The sequence below is a fragment of the Octodon degus genome, unplaced genomic scaffold (genome assembly GCF_000260255.1).
Source record: "Octodon degus isolate 3935 unplaced genomic scaffold, OctDeg1.0 scaffold00429, whole genome shotgun sequence".
Classification (NCBI taxonomy): Eukaryota; Metazoa; Chordata; class Mammalia; order Rodentia; family Octodontidae; genus Octodon; species Octodon degus.
This window is the reverse complement of record NW_004525005.1, coordinates 7,392-22,114: the sequence shown is the minus strand read 5'-3', so window position 1 is coordinate 22,114 and position 14,723 is coordinate 7,392. Positions and strand designations below refer to the sequence as shown.

Here is a 14,723-nt window from a genome sequence, read left to right as displayed (position 1 = left end):
TAAAGCTAAAGAAGGACCTGGGCTTAGCCTATGAGACTATGCAGGCTCAGAAGATAACTGCATTTCTTAGGTCCAACTCTCCATTCTCTCAAATATTCTGCCATCCACTATGGGTATGAAAGTCTAACTATAACACGAGGGCCATTGTAACAACTTAAATTTTGTTTTCCTAAGGTTCTATTAGACGTTCACTTCTCTGATATATAATTCTCTCTTAACCACTCCAACCGCAAAAGCTCTGCCTACGTTTAATGTGAGTTACCAAATTAAATCACAAAAGCATTTTTCTAATTCCTCCAGATAAAGGACACTTGGCATTAATTACTTTACCAGCTAGTGCAGATATCAACGAATTAGAACACAATACCTGCAATACTTTATATTCCACCCGGGGATACAGAAAGCTACAGCTCAGAACAAACAGGGCACACAGAGAGGCCGTTAGTGCGCCCAGCTGGGTGCAGCCCCAGGAAAGGGCTCAGGGGTCAGGGCAGGGCAACCTGCTCCTGTGAGGACACAGAGGGGCCCAGCAGGCAGCTCCATGGGCCTCCGGGCTGTGGGGAGGAGCAGGAGAGGGGAGCAGAGGCAAGGAAGGGGCGGAGCCAGGCTGGGAGGGACAGATGCTCAGGGCAGGAGCAGGCTCACAGGCCCGCAGCTGCTCTCTGGCTGAGGAAAGGACCCAGAATGGGAGCCTGAGAGCCACGCTGGCCTCCTGGGGCAGCCGCTGGGGAGGGGCACAGCGCGGCCTGCGGTGGGCAGCTCCTCTCTGCCCTCGGATGCCCCAGGGAGTCACTGCTCAGGGCTGCCTGAGGACAGGGACAGCAGGGTCATTGCTGCTTAGCAGGGGACACCCAGATGGAGGCCAGAGCTTGTCCAGGGTCACAGGGCAGCAGGGGGCAGGGCCAGGACTGCAACTGGGTGTGACAGCAGGAAAAATGGAGTCCACAGGGTTGTGCAGGGGTCTTCCCTGGTAAAGGTGTTTTGACAAGCTTGGAATGAGCTTTAACGCATTCCTCAAAATGCTCTGCCGTACTCTGTGTTTCTGTTATCCAGGACAGCATTTATTAGGAAGCATTGTAAGGCCTTACTGTTAAAAAATAAAAACTAGAAAAACAGGTATGTTTACCTAGCTTCCAAAGGAGAGCTTGGCACGTGCACCGGGCCGCTCTTCCAGTCTGTCTTTCGGAGCCATCGCGCCCCCCCAGACCCCCCACCCCCAACCCCAGAGTGAGGCCCTGAGGGCACTCACCAGCCACCAAGAGCCGCGCCTCCTTCTCCTCTCCGAGCACCGGGTTCCTGATGGAGCAGGACACCTCCGCCCTTGAGCTCTCCTCCACCGTCACAGAGCTCTCCACATGGACCAGGCCGTCTTCTAGTACAGATTTCCTCTCATCCGAGTCAGGTGACAGACGCCGTCCTCGTGGGTCCCTCCACTGGAGCTCAGGGTCCGGGTACCACCCCGAGGACGCGCAGGTCAGGGTAATGCTCCGCGTGTGCACGGGCCGGATGTGAATGAGGGGAGGCGCACCTGAGGCTGGAGGGGACAGGGGAGGGAAAAGAACGCTCCCTTTGAGTTTACAAGCACGAGAGACGGGCCTTCAGCTGGTGCTTACTAATGATCCTTTCTCTGAAGTTCTACCCTTTTTAAAAAATGAGTTAGAAAGATGCCAGGAGCAAGCTGTGAAGCTGCAAAGCTGAGTTCTTTTTATATGAATATCATTTTATTTTTTTTTATTATTTGAGAGAGAGAGAGAGAGAGAGAGAGAGAGAGAGAGAGAGAGAGAGAGGTGTGTGTGTGTGGCCAGCTCAGCCCACCAGGGGGCAGGGCTGGCTGGCATGTGGTGCTGGGGGATCGAACCGCAGTCCCTGATGCTTTGCCAAGCTAGCTCCAAGTAGATGCTTTAGACCACTGAGCCATCTCTCCAGCCCAAAGCTGAGTTCTTTGAAGGGGAAACAGTGAGGAGAGGGACAGCAACAGAACTCTGGGTCCCTGCAGAGGTAAAATCTCCAGGGGAACAGATTCCTGACCTGGGCCTCCCTTTGCTCCTCCAGGACCGGGAGGACTAAAGAAATGAGGGAAGGCAGAGGCGCAGGGGAGAGAGCTTAGCTCCTGAGAGGGGGCTCACGGGGCTCAGCTCTCCCGGGAAGCCCGGGGAGTCAGGTGCACGGAGATGAGCGTGCCTGGAGGAGGAAGGCTGGAAGGGCACAGGACACCGTTGTCTCGTGAGTCGGAAGAGAGAACGGAAAATAAAATGTGTTTCCATTTTAATTTTTAAAAATTTAAAAATAGCTTGAATTCCTAAAGAATCTAAAAACAGAACCGATGTTACTGTGGAAGAAAGATTCCACAGATCACATTTGTTGTTGCTTAGCATTTCAATTTTGAATTTCAAGGACACTGAAAAAATTGTCTCCTGCAAATACAGTCCTTGAGTCCTAGGGAACAAATTCACAGTACAATAAAGTTAGCGTGGCAGATGTCTATTGTTTTGAAGAAAGAAAGATTGTTTTGGTTTTGGTTTTTCTCCTTTGTTTACATTCCTTATTATTATTTTTAAAGAGAATAAAATATAGTAAAAAAAAATTGGAAGCAAAGCAGAACTTCACGAGTCAAGACGACAGCACCCCAGCAGTCGTCAAGCTGCACACTGTCACCTCCGCAAAGGTTGCTCAGGTTGGCAAGAAACTGTAATTGTGAACGTTCAGGAAGACCGGACATTGCTAACGCACTCTAAGGTAATAATCATGCAATGTCTGGCAATAAGGGGAGTACATGAGGCAAACATCACATGATCTCCACTGAGCCGACGGGGTGGGGACCCCCCACCCCATCTCTGTCTCTCTCTCTCCCTGGAATTACAGGTGACTGTCTCCCACAGAAATAGAGTACACAGGACATGTCCTCTGCAGAGGAGGAGGAGGAGGAAACCCTGCAGGAGGAACCACTCACTTCACTCGAAAGTAGGGACGTGCAAAATGTGAAAAGCAGTGCAGACTTCTGTAGGAAGCCCCCAAGGAAGGCCCTGCAGCAGCGTGCGCAAGGAATCTGCCCAGGACGGGCTCAGCGTCACACATCCACAAAGTGCTCAGTGCAGGCACAGCAAGTGCTAGCACACGGGGGGGGGGGGGGGGGGGGGGGGGGGGGGGGGGGGGGGGGGGGGGGGGGGCTTTTGTTAAACTTGCATAAGAAGAAAGATTCCAACCCATAGGGTGGCTCCACTAACGACAGAGAAAGGCATCCTACAGGACAGCCCTCCTCTCTCTTCTCTGACAATAGCCCTGCAGGTTTTCCAGAGCAGGATAATGTGTTTTTATTCATATCTTTGAATTATACTGCAGTATCTGAGTCAACTTTATAGGACTATTTTTGGGTTGTGGAACAATTCACCTGGGTTTCCATTATTGCTTAAGCAGAAGTTTGCTTGACACACAAGCGCTCTGGATGGTGAGCAGGTTTAGGAGCGATGGCTGCCTGCAAACCGAGGTCTGTCTGTGTCTCGCTGCTCATGGAGCATGAGAGAACCAGCTCAGCGCTGGCACGTGAGCGGGCTCCAGCTTTACGAGAGGTGGGAGGGACTGATGTGTGCCATTTCAGCTGGATGTCAGTTGTGGCAACTGAAAGCTTGACACTGGGTTCCTCTTAGTTAACATTTATCTCATTCTTGATGTGCCTAGGTTGAACCCTCATCACCTCTTCTTTACTCCTGTCTGGAACTCAGCAAGGTGCTTCTGAAAACCTCTCCTCTTGGACCCATGAGAGCAGAGCAGGGACTCATTGCTGGGGTTAGAGCAAGGCCAGGGCAGGCAGGACAGCGCTGCTGGGTATGTGGGATAAGGTTGGGCCCAGGGGAGGCTGATTCCTCCAGTGTGGAGTCCGTCTGTGCCAGAGAGCAGCCTGGGGTGGACAGGTCAGGCTGCTGCAGAGGACTGAAGGAGTGCACCAGGAGGTACAGGGGAGGAGCCAGGCTCAGGCTCACAGCCACCTGTGAGGTTTTCTTCTTTATATAAGTAAAGGTTTACAAGACACAGTTGCACAAATCCTAGAGAATGGTTGCAGAGCCCCTGGGAAGGGTTGTGTCGGGGTCACACAGAGGTCCCCACAGAGGGGAGAAAATCTCACCAGAAGGCAAGAGGCTTTTGAGAGAGGAGTACAGTCAGCCTCCCCTGGCCTGGCAGCTCCTTTCCCCAGGGCACCTGGCAGACGCTGCTGCTTTGCCTGCAGAGGGCACCAGCAGGACAGGCTCCAGGGCACCTCCTGGAAGGTGAGGCTTTCTAATCCAGGCAGGGGCTGAGCTCTGCCCTGGTCCACAGAGATCCTGTGGAGCCAGTCATGGAGGTTCTACCTGGAAGAACTTGAACTTTAGGGTTTTCTCTTGCCAGCAAGTCTCTATCCTGGAGACTGTTAAAATGTATAAGAATTGTATGACCAGCTGCTTTATTAGGTAACTGAGACAACAGCCACAGTGGTCTGGCTGGAGTTGGTACGATGCAAGCCTATGCTACCAGCAGGCTTCGGCTTTCAGTGACTGTTGAAATGGGAGGCAGAGGAGACACGCAGGTGGGGAACCTGGACAGCAAGCTCTGCCTGCAGCTCCAGGGTCAGGTTGTGCAGCTAGTCATGGTTTGCTTGGTGTGTGCTGAGGCCCTCTAAAGCAAGACAAGGAGGACCCCATCCCTGAGCTCAGCTGATGGCCCTGAGACATCTGGAAAGTGCCCTGATTCCACCTAAGTTCATGCCTGAACTACGGCTCTTCCTTACCCTTCCATCTGCTCAGGGATGCTTTTACCTGCTGTCAATGTCGGGGGCGGAGGGGAGGTCTCACTGCAGGCTTCTGCAGGAATTAGCGTCCACAGGGTGACAGAGGAAGAATGGGTGGGAACACACGTGATAGGCAAAAGCACATCCAGGATGGAGGGAAATGGGGTGCAGAAACCTGGATCTTGAATGTAGGCTGTCCAAGTCCTTCCTGTCCCTGTGCACCTCCTGCTGGGCCCAGCAGGTGGGAAGGAAATCCCAGACCGAGATGAGCTCTGAGACTCTCGGTATAACAGCAAACCTGCCCTTGAGCAATTATATTGGCAAAGAAAACTGATAGGAATATTTTTATATTAAAAAATAAATCTCTCCGTAAAAACCTATTAGATGAATTTGAACTCAAAACCCTGGCATTTCATTATGGTGTTTGCACTGACTCAACCACACCTTCCACACATCCAGTTGAGTCCTGATCGGATGCCTACCTGAGACACGCAGCTCAAACTGTGCGTGGCCGAGCTCTGTGGGTGTTACAAAGACGCAGCTGTAGTCTCCTTCATCTCCAGGGATGACGGGATGGATCCTCAGGGCCACCTTGCCTTGGGTGATGCTCTCCCTCAGGAGCTGCGTCCTCCCCTGGTACTCAAGACTCTGCTGCTCCGTGCGGTCCTGAGAGTCCCTGTACTCGTGCACCAGCACCGATCGGCCGTCCCGGTACCAGCTGATCGCCATGTTCCGAGCATCCGCGGGTGGGCTGAGGTGACAGGGCAGCACCGCCGCTTCTCCCACCCGGGCGGTGACTGGAGACTGCGGTCCCTGCACTTGGAGCTGCCCTGGAGGAGATCAAGGGGAGGACAGAGTCAGTGCTGGGAGCGTGGAAGGCGTGGTGGGGCCTCCTGATGAGACGGGAGAGACATCGGGTCAGCTCACCTGCTGACCTCACACGGGAAATGAGCACAGGTAAGTGGGAGGAACAGGTCCACACTGAGTCTGAGAGATTGTAGGGTACTAAGGCAAATATGCAACAGTGACCTGGCTTGAAGCTAAATGTTTCTCCAGTTAGCTTAGGGTTGTAAGTCACATTTACATGAAGCAGAATACTGAAATTTTATCACCTTTGGTGTTTGAAGGGATTACTACTTTACAGGTAAAAAATTCCACTCCTTGAGTACTTTAATAACTTTCCACATAACACATATATAGGACATAAAATAAATATTTCAAAATGGAGTCAAATATTTTACTGCTTTGAAGCATGTATTACTCATAGAATGAGTCACATAAGCCAACTGAATATGAAAACATTAAAGCTGTTTTTCTAATGAAAGAGTGGAAACACATTCCCTAGTCTCATTTTAGAGCATCAGCGTCTGTGTGTCCATCGGAATGCTCTGACCTGCGGCTGGTCCCTGGCCAGCCACAACTGTGAATTCCGCACCTCAGCTCAACTGCACCCGCTTGGGCCTGTTCTCATCTGCCCCTTACACAGGGGTCAGCAGAAATTCAAGTTGGATAATCTGACTGGTCCTGAACAAGGCAAAAGTGTGGACTAGGAGATTCTCCACAACTGGCTAGAGGAGCTGTTATATGAAGAAGCCTGAAAAGATCTGCTGTGGATGACAAGATGTGAGAACTTACGAGCCAGACTAGAGACAGTCACAGCACAGCAGCTGAGGAAAACCACTGAGCAGGATGATGTGGACATCCAGATGGCTGAGCAGAGAAGGAGCCGTGCAGCAGACTCAGAACTACCGCGAGGAGCGCAGAGCAGAGGGGACGGCACGGCAGAGCAGTGAGTGACCACGGCTCGGCTCCCACAGAACAAGGGTCAGTCTGGAGTGGGAGACGGCAGGGAGGACGTGCATGTCTGAGCCTGCGTGACCTGCAGTGGTAATGAAGAGTGAGGATCTGCCGTCCAACCTCCCACCACATAGCCGCACAGGAAGATACTGTGGGAAAGAGCTGGGAGTCCGGGCTTCAGTCTCAGAGCAGCCCCTTGGGGACATCATAATGACAAGGTCTCTGAGTAAGGAGGACAGTTAGTCACTGGAGACTGCTGACGTCAGACAGCAGATGGCACTGAGTCTGCTAAAAGGCAGGCCTGGAGATCGCAGTCCAGGCCTGCAGAGACACACACTCAGCCTGGCTTACGCAGGGTGGGAGCCTTCCAGGGCACCATTTTCCCACTGCTAACGGGACACCCACAGCAGAGGCGCGAGTGTGGTATTTCTCAGCTAGCCCTGACAGACACCACTGAACTGGTGTCACATTTGAACTGACTGCACTGCTTTAATCCAGACTTAGTTGACAACAGATTGGCTGAGAACATGTCCGCGGAACCCACCATCACACCCAGGCAGAGGGACAGAGCGCTCCCTGCCCGAGACCTCAGGCTGGACCAGACTCTGAAGAACGCCTGCAACCTGGCAGGAGGGGTGCGGAGTCCGAGTGACCTCTGGCTGTGCAGTGGAGGGGCCATAGCGTACCTGGGTGTGAACGCCCAGACTGCCATCAAGCAAGGAAGCTACGTGGGAATTCCTGTGCAGTGGCTCTTTGGAAAACATCGTCTGTATTCCCAGCAGATGTTTTAAGTATTTTTTATGCTTCTAGACTTGTTTAATAATGTGACTTTATGTTCTTTTATGGTTTCATGAGTATATTACATGGACTCTCTCATATATTTATGCTTTCATTGGTTCTGACTTAATAGGTATCTAGGTCTCTCCTTCATTTAAAGAAGAGACAAAGGATGTGAGAGCAATTGCAAGAACAGTTACAGAGAAATGAAGGTTGATTCCGCGGATGTTTTTATCAACTGAAGCAATTTCTTAGCAAAGAGAATATACAGGGACAGACTAAAAGTGACCTCGAGTAAAAGCTGCTCGTGGAGAGGCAGCCTGCTACTAAGATGCTTCGTATAGTCACAAGTGGCCTTACTTGTCTAGAAACTCTTGCACCAAAAAGGAGCGGAGAAAAAAGAGAGGGACACATACAATTAAATACAAATAAATAAATAAATAAAGATTTGAGACAAAGAATGAGGAAATATGGAAATAGGCTTCTTCTAGCCCCACTCCGTAACCCACAAGACGGGGCAGGTTTTCTCCCAGGTCACAATGGAAGAAAAAAAACAATTATGAGATAGCCGAAACCTCTTCATAGAAGAGATTTTTTAAAAAGATGAGTTCAAAGAGGAAACAAACTAACAGATTAGAGCAAATGCACTCAATATGCCACTGTGAACTACAGAGGAATTACTAAAACTGGACCAGCTAACCACGGCAGTTTAAAATCTGAATTTACATTTTCAACAAGGATATGAAATTCTGAAAGAAAAAAATGTCAGAAAGCAGTACGTGAATAAAATCCGTATGCCATCCATCCACTCCAAAAAATGATCAATGTGAAGACAGAGTATCTGATATTGGGGACAAAATAGTGACCTAGGATAAAAGTCAGAGAGAGAGAGAGAGAGAGAGAGAGAGAGAGAGAGAGGAGAGAGAGGAGTAAGAGCAGCCTATCCAGCAAGTACTTGGTGACACCAAGAAGAATAATCTGTTGTATGTTACGGTTGGTGCAAAAGAATGGAGGAGAAGACCGGTGAATGTAGCCTCAGAGGCCTCGCTGAGATTCGCCTCTCTCCAAGGGAGCTCCGAGCCTCAGCAGCATCTCACATTTGTTGAGGGCTCAAGGCAGGCTACAGAATGTGCATAACTACTTTAGTGAACACAAACTACTCTCTCTGCTGACTTCCACCATCTGCCTAACTCTGGGTCCACACTAATGCTAACTGGTAGCATCCCAAGCGAGGGACCAAAGGACAGGGCACCAGAAGGAGAGGCTGTTGTCTGCAGCCTCGAATCCCAGCTTGCGGGATTTACAAGTGACAGACAGCAGCTCTGCCTGGGCTCTGCCTAGTGCTCCCTGCTCCCTTGGGACATGAGGCTTTTGTCTCATATCTATATTTCTATAATAATCTAAGGCTAATGAGTTACAGAAGATCTAGAAGATGGCACACATGTGTTTTCCAACAAACTTCTATAAATTATGGAAGAAAACTTCCCAAATATGTAAGCGATTTTAAAGTACAAGTAAGTGATGTGTATAGAAGGCCACAGAACTATGATGAAAGAAAAGTTTTGCCAAGGCATGTCTTCGTTAAATTCACAGTTATTGACAAAATTCAGAATTTTAAGGGTAGCCAGAGAAAAACAAAACTCACATATAAAGGTAACTCAAATAGAACCACAGAGCACTCAGCTCTGCAAAAGCTGTAGTCGGAAGAGGCTTCCATGCTGACTGCAGTGGCTGGTTAGCAAGCGTGCGATTTCAATTCTTTCCTACTTACCTCAGCAGGCTTGTGGACTAGCGTGTAGCCTATTTTGGAAAATGTACGATATATGCTGCTGCAAGAAGATACCCTCTGAGGAAGAGGGATGGGTGATTGTGCTAATATGTATTAAACCCATGTGTTTAAGGATGTGTTTCAGCTTCAAAATTGGTTTACTGCTTTTCATATTCAGTCTGTCCCTGCAAAGCTAGGGTCTTACGGATCTTCACTGTGACAGTGGTAATGTGTCTTTGGTCTTGGATTTCGGCAGTTTTTGCCTAATGGAGATGGATGCTCCACATTCAGTGCATTCACACTGATCACTGTGATCTCATTCTGTTCAACTGTCCCATTAACTAGAGTGTAGCGACCTTCTTTGTCTCTTTCAATCTGTTTTAACTTGACATGTACCATGCCTGATTCAAGAATTGCTTCTCCTGCTTGTTTTCAGGGTTTTGGTATGTAGAATGTTGTTTTTTATGTTTTAATTTTTAATCTGAATTTATGGTTAGACTAGGTAAGTTTCTTGAATGCAAAATGTTTGATCTTTTTTATCCAGTCTCCCAGTTTGTATCTCTTGATTGGACAGTTGAGGCCAAGCATCCCAAGAGTGTTACCAAGGTGTGTTGGTTACTTACTCTAATTGTGTTCCTTAACTTCTCCTGTGTCAGCCACTTTACTTTCCCTGCTGCTTTCTGTTGCTATTCACCACACCAGCACCCTCTCTGTTTGCCAGTGTCTCCAACCTGCTGCTTCTGTGGAGCACAGTGAGCGCGTCCTCTAGAGCTGCCTTAGCACCCGCGCAGCTTCTCAGCAGGGCTTTGCATGAAATGTCTGTGCTCTCCATCTATTTTGAAGAGCTGACTTGCTGGGGAAGCTGATCTGAACTGCACGCTAAGCCACAGGTGAGTCGAGGATGCCCACTATCACTCTGCCATTCAGCAGAGCACTTGGAATATCCCCCCAGCCATCAAGAAAGAGAATGTAATAAATGGGACTCATGGCAAGGGAAGGGCCCCAACAATTATTATTTGCAGATGACATGATTCTTTATATAGAAGACACAAGAATATGCATTGAAAGTTCTTAGTATTAATCACCAGTTTCATCAAAGTTGCAGAATACAAGAGCAACACATGAAATTCAGTGGCATTTGTGATTACCAACAATGAACATGATAGAGGGATACTCTAAAACCAATGTCATTCACAGATGTTTCACAAAAATGCAGTATCTAGGAACTAACTTAACCAAGGAAGAGAAATATCTCTACAAAGCAAACTACAGTGCTGTGCAGAAGGAGAATGAGGAGGACACTGGGAAATGGAAAGCTGTACGCTGCTCCTGCGTAGGCACAAGCAGTGTTGTCAACGTGTCTTTACTTCTAAAGTTCCTGCTCATATTCCATAGTCTTAATGCAAAGACTAGCAGCATACTCTGTACATCTGGAGGAAACAGTCCTAAAATTCATATGGAATCAGAAGAGCAAAAGTAACTCTAGGCAATAGACCAAGTCATCTGGCAACACCTGACTGCAAGCTGTTCTAAGAAGCAATAGCAGTAAAAATGGCAGGGTACTAGAACACAAGTAGCCACGTTGATCAGCTGAACTTAACTGAGGTGCAGGAAGCCTCCCAGGCACAGTAGACTATGTGATCTTCGACAAAGGGCCAAAAACATATGCCAAGGAAAGGCAGCTTTTACACAAGTGCTGTTGGGAAAATGGGTCCTCTGTTTGGAACAGAATGAAACTGGACACTTACCTCTTACCAGGCACTAAATTAAAAACACAATGGATTGAAAAATCTGAACATTGCAAAGAAAAGCAAAACTTCTTCAAGATAAAATAGGTGAAACACTTAAAGTCATAGGCGTAAGAAAGGACTTACTAAGCAGAACCTCAATTTCACAAGGAATAGTCACAAGAATCAACAAGTGAGGTTGTGTCAGACTAAAAGCCTTCTTTTTGTTATGCATTTAGTCCAGGGTCTACCGGTCTCACTACACAGATCAGACTTGTACTGATCCTCTTGTTTTCAGCCTCCCAAGTGCTGGGATTATAGGCATGTGCCACCATGTCCAGTCTCAATAGCCATCTCAGCATGCCACAGGGGCAGAGCTGGCACAGCTTGCTGGGGATTGAAGCCCAGTCCCTGCAGTCTGCCTAAGCAGGTGCTCTAGTCCACTGAGCTATCTGGTTGGCTCTACAAAGCTTTTGTGTCATCAAATAATCCTTCAATGCAGTGAAGAAAAACTCAGCAGAATGGGAAAAAATTTCCAAGCTACTTTTCAAATGGAGGACAGACTTTATAGCATCCTACTATACCTAGAATATAGAAAGAACTCAAAAAATATTATACTACCTAAAGTAAAGACCCAGTCAGGAAATGGTCTGGAGAAATGAACAGATAATTACAGAAGAAGAAATTCAAATGGTGAAAAGTTACAGAAAAAAAAATGTTCAGCATCTTTGGTTATCATAGAAATCTAAATTAAAACAACACTAAGATCCCATCTTACTCTGCAAAGACCAGCAATCGCTAGGAGTCAACCACTGGCGAACGCTTACATGGCTGTGGCAGTAAAGGACCCTCCTGCATTATTGGCTACAATGCAAACTAGCACGGCCGTTATGACAATCTGCATGGAGAGTTCTTAAAGAATTAAAATTGGAAATTCCATAGCACTCAGCCACCTGCCTGTGAGGTCTCTCCCCCAAAGAGCCCAAGTTACCAGAGCACAGTGCTCCGTGCATGCAGTGTTTTTAGCAGCACAGCCCGTGACAGCTGAGTCCTGGAACGAACAAGCCTGTGACCTCATCAGCACATGAGTGGAAAAGGAAAATGCGGTATCTGTATATGATAGAATACTACTCTGGCATAAACAGTGGCACATGAGGCATTTTCAGGAAAAACTACAGTCTTGCAAATTATAATATTGAGGGAAGTAAATCAGACACACAAGATTATTTACTGTATGTTATCTCTCATTTGAGTGAGGCAAAGGACCAGCACAGAAAGTGATGAAGGATGGACCGAGGGGGACAAGGGTCGGATGTTATCTGATAGGAAAGTGCTCCAACCATACAAGAAGAAGGGAGATGGGGAGAGGAGGGGAAAGATGAGGAACGGAGATGTGCCGTGTGCGGGATCCGAGCAGCGCTGCTGAAGGGAGACATTCACGTGCTAGTCTGAGCTAAGCCAATTACGTGGATGTTTGTAAAAGGCGGTGGGGACCCAGGGGGCGGGGGTTAGAAGAGCTGTGGTGTCCCCATGCGACCACCCCCAGGACGGGTGGAACCTGTGTGAACTTCGAAGAATACCAGTATAGCAAAGTTAAAGTTAAAAGAGAAAACCAATATAAAATGGTATTTACAAAATGGTATACAATCACAGAAGGGTATCTGCCTGAACCACTATGAGAACTAAGTTGAAACTAAAAACACTTGAATTTTTCTCCATTTTCCAAGTGAAGTTCTTTCTTTCTCTTGCTTTCTTTACAAAACTTGCTTTTCCTACTCTTGGATATAAACATTTTAGCCACATGCATCAACTTCCCAGTATTACAGCCCAGACACACCTTCAGTAAGGGCCCGGGAAACATCAGATGAGGGCCTGAGCCCCAGAGAGCCAGAGCTTCTGGCCCTCCTCCCCACGCAGGGACCCAGGGCCGCGCTCCAAGCAGTGCCTGTCAGGGTGACGTACATTAGGGAAAGCTCTGTTTTCCATCGGGAAGACAGCTCACTGACATGAGTGGAAGTGCATTTTCAAGGGGGATTTATCTGTGGGAAGTGGAGCGTCTTTTGCTGGCTGAGGAAAGGCGTCTCCTCAAGAACATATGCACATGGCTCAACAGGCTGGGCGATTCCTTTGTGACAGAACAATCTCATGGCTACTTCACTGTGTCCCCGTTGGTGCCCTGCATCCATCCCTCGTGCTGGGCACTGCACTCCACTGTCACATTTAACATGGCTGCTGATTCTTCCAACACTGTGGAAGGGGCTGTGCAGGGGCAGCAGACTCTGTCTTTAGTGATTCCCAGAAGGACATCCCGGTGCGCCTCTCCCTGTGCTCAGCAGGGCAGGAGCGCAGGAGGCCCAGGCCCATGGACAGCTGGGCCGCAGGGCAGGCTCTGGGGCTCACCTGCCGCCCTCCCTGCACACGCTCTTCAGCTGGGTCGGGAGGGACCTGCAGCACTGGACACCAGGCTAGGGCTGAGGATGTCAGAGCTGGGAGAGTTAGGGAAGGACTGAAGATGACCCAGCAGCTAACACAGCATCTAGAGGGATCACGTCAGTTATGATGCACTGGTGTCACCTTAGCATTAAGTGTCTTATGGCTGGGGAGATGGCTCAGTGGAATAAGTGCTTCCCTGGCAAGTGCAAGGGCCTGAGTTCAATCCCCAGTTCTGCCAAAAAAAAAAAAAAAAGTGCCTTATAAAGCCCAAATTTCAGATCTGTGCATAAGGTAAGAAGATAGTGGAGGAGAATTCCAGAAATAAATCACAAATTAAACTTGTATGTATGACATATCTATCGCAGAAGCATAGGACAACGCTGAGACATTCAGGAGGAACAAACTTACTGCCGCCGTGGGCATGAGAACACCGAGGCCGAGGCCCGCTTCAGGGAAAGGAAAGGCTCTGCAGACGGAGAGCCGGGGCCTGCGCGCGCTCCTGTGACCGTAAACGGCTCTCGTGGTCGGGGACAGGCTGGGTGAGTGTGACCTACAGAGAGCCGGGGCCTGCGCGCGCTCCTGTGACCATAAACGGCTCTCGTGGTCGGGGACAGGCTGGGTGAGTGTGACCTACAGAGAGCCGGGGCCTGGGCGCGCTCCTGTGACCGCTCCTGTGGTTGGCTCTCGTGGTCGGGGACAGGCTGGGTGAGTGTGACCTCAGAGAGCCGGGGCCTGCGTGCGCTCCTGTGACCGTAAACGGCTCTCGCGGTCAGAAAAGGCTGGGTGAGTGTGACCTACAGCTGCCCTAGGGATGCGCAAGTGTGGGGAGGAGAGAGAGGAGAGTGGGAGGGACGGCCTGGAGGTCTCCTGTCCTCTGGGAATCCGCGCTGCCAAGGGAAGCTCCTGTGGGCACCGTAAGGCGTGCAGGAACGTGGACATCCTGGGAGCCACACCCAGGGGAGACAGGAAGGAGTTTGGGGAATTTTAGGAAATTTAACTTAAGCAACATAAATTCAAATTTTAAAATAAGTCTTCTGTACTATTTTTTTAAAAATATTAATGAAAAGAAAAAAGAGCACAAATATAAAACGCTGATGAAAAGAAAGTCGTCTTGGCAGTGAAAGGCTCCACACAGGGAGGACTCTGCCGGCCATGCGAGGACTATGTAAGTGGACTCGCTGGAGCAACGGGGCTTCCGGGGCCAACCTGCAGGGCACGGGATGAATCTGCCCTGTCGGCACAGAGTTCAAGTGGAATCATTTTCTAGAGAACTAATTTTGAAATGAGAGCAAATACCCCAGGTCAATGAAATATCAGTACAGATCACTGAAAACTTGACACTGCAAAATTAACTTGACAGACTTAGTATTTTAGTACTATGGCGTAGGAGAAAATGTTTATTTCCATGGATTTTTCTAAAATTCTGAGTATATATTTTATTTTATTTATTAGTATATGCTCA

General features: G+C 48.8%; 1 protein-coding gene across 1 annotated transcript in view; it reads right to left on the bottom strand.

Annotated features, from left to right (window-relative positions):
* The window catches only part of LOC101575049 (butyrophilin-like protein 2), a 103,808-nt gene extending 98,308 nt beyond the window's left edge, over window positions 1–5,500 (bottom strand). The window contains exon 1 of the mRNA XM_023708658.1: window positions 5,242–5,500. Coding sequence (XP_023564426.1) covers window positions 5,242–5,488 — 247 coding nt within the window. The 5' untranslated portion in view covers window positions 5,489–5,500. The remainder of the gene's footprint in view (window positions 1–5,241) is intronic.
* Between the last annotated feature and the right edge of the window lie 9,223 nt (window positions 5,501–14,723).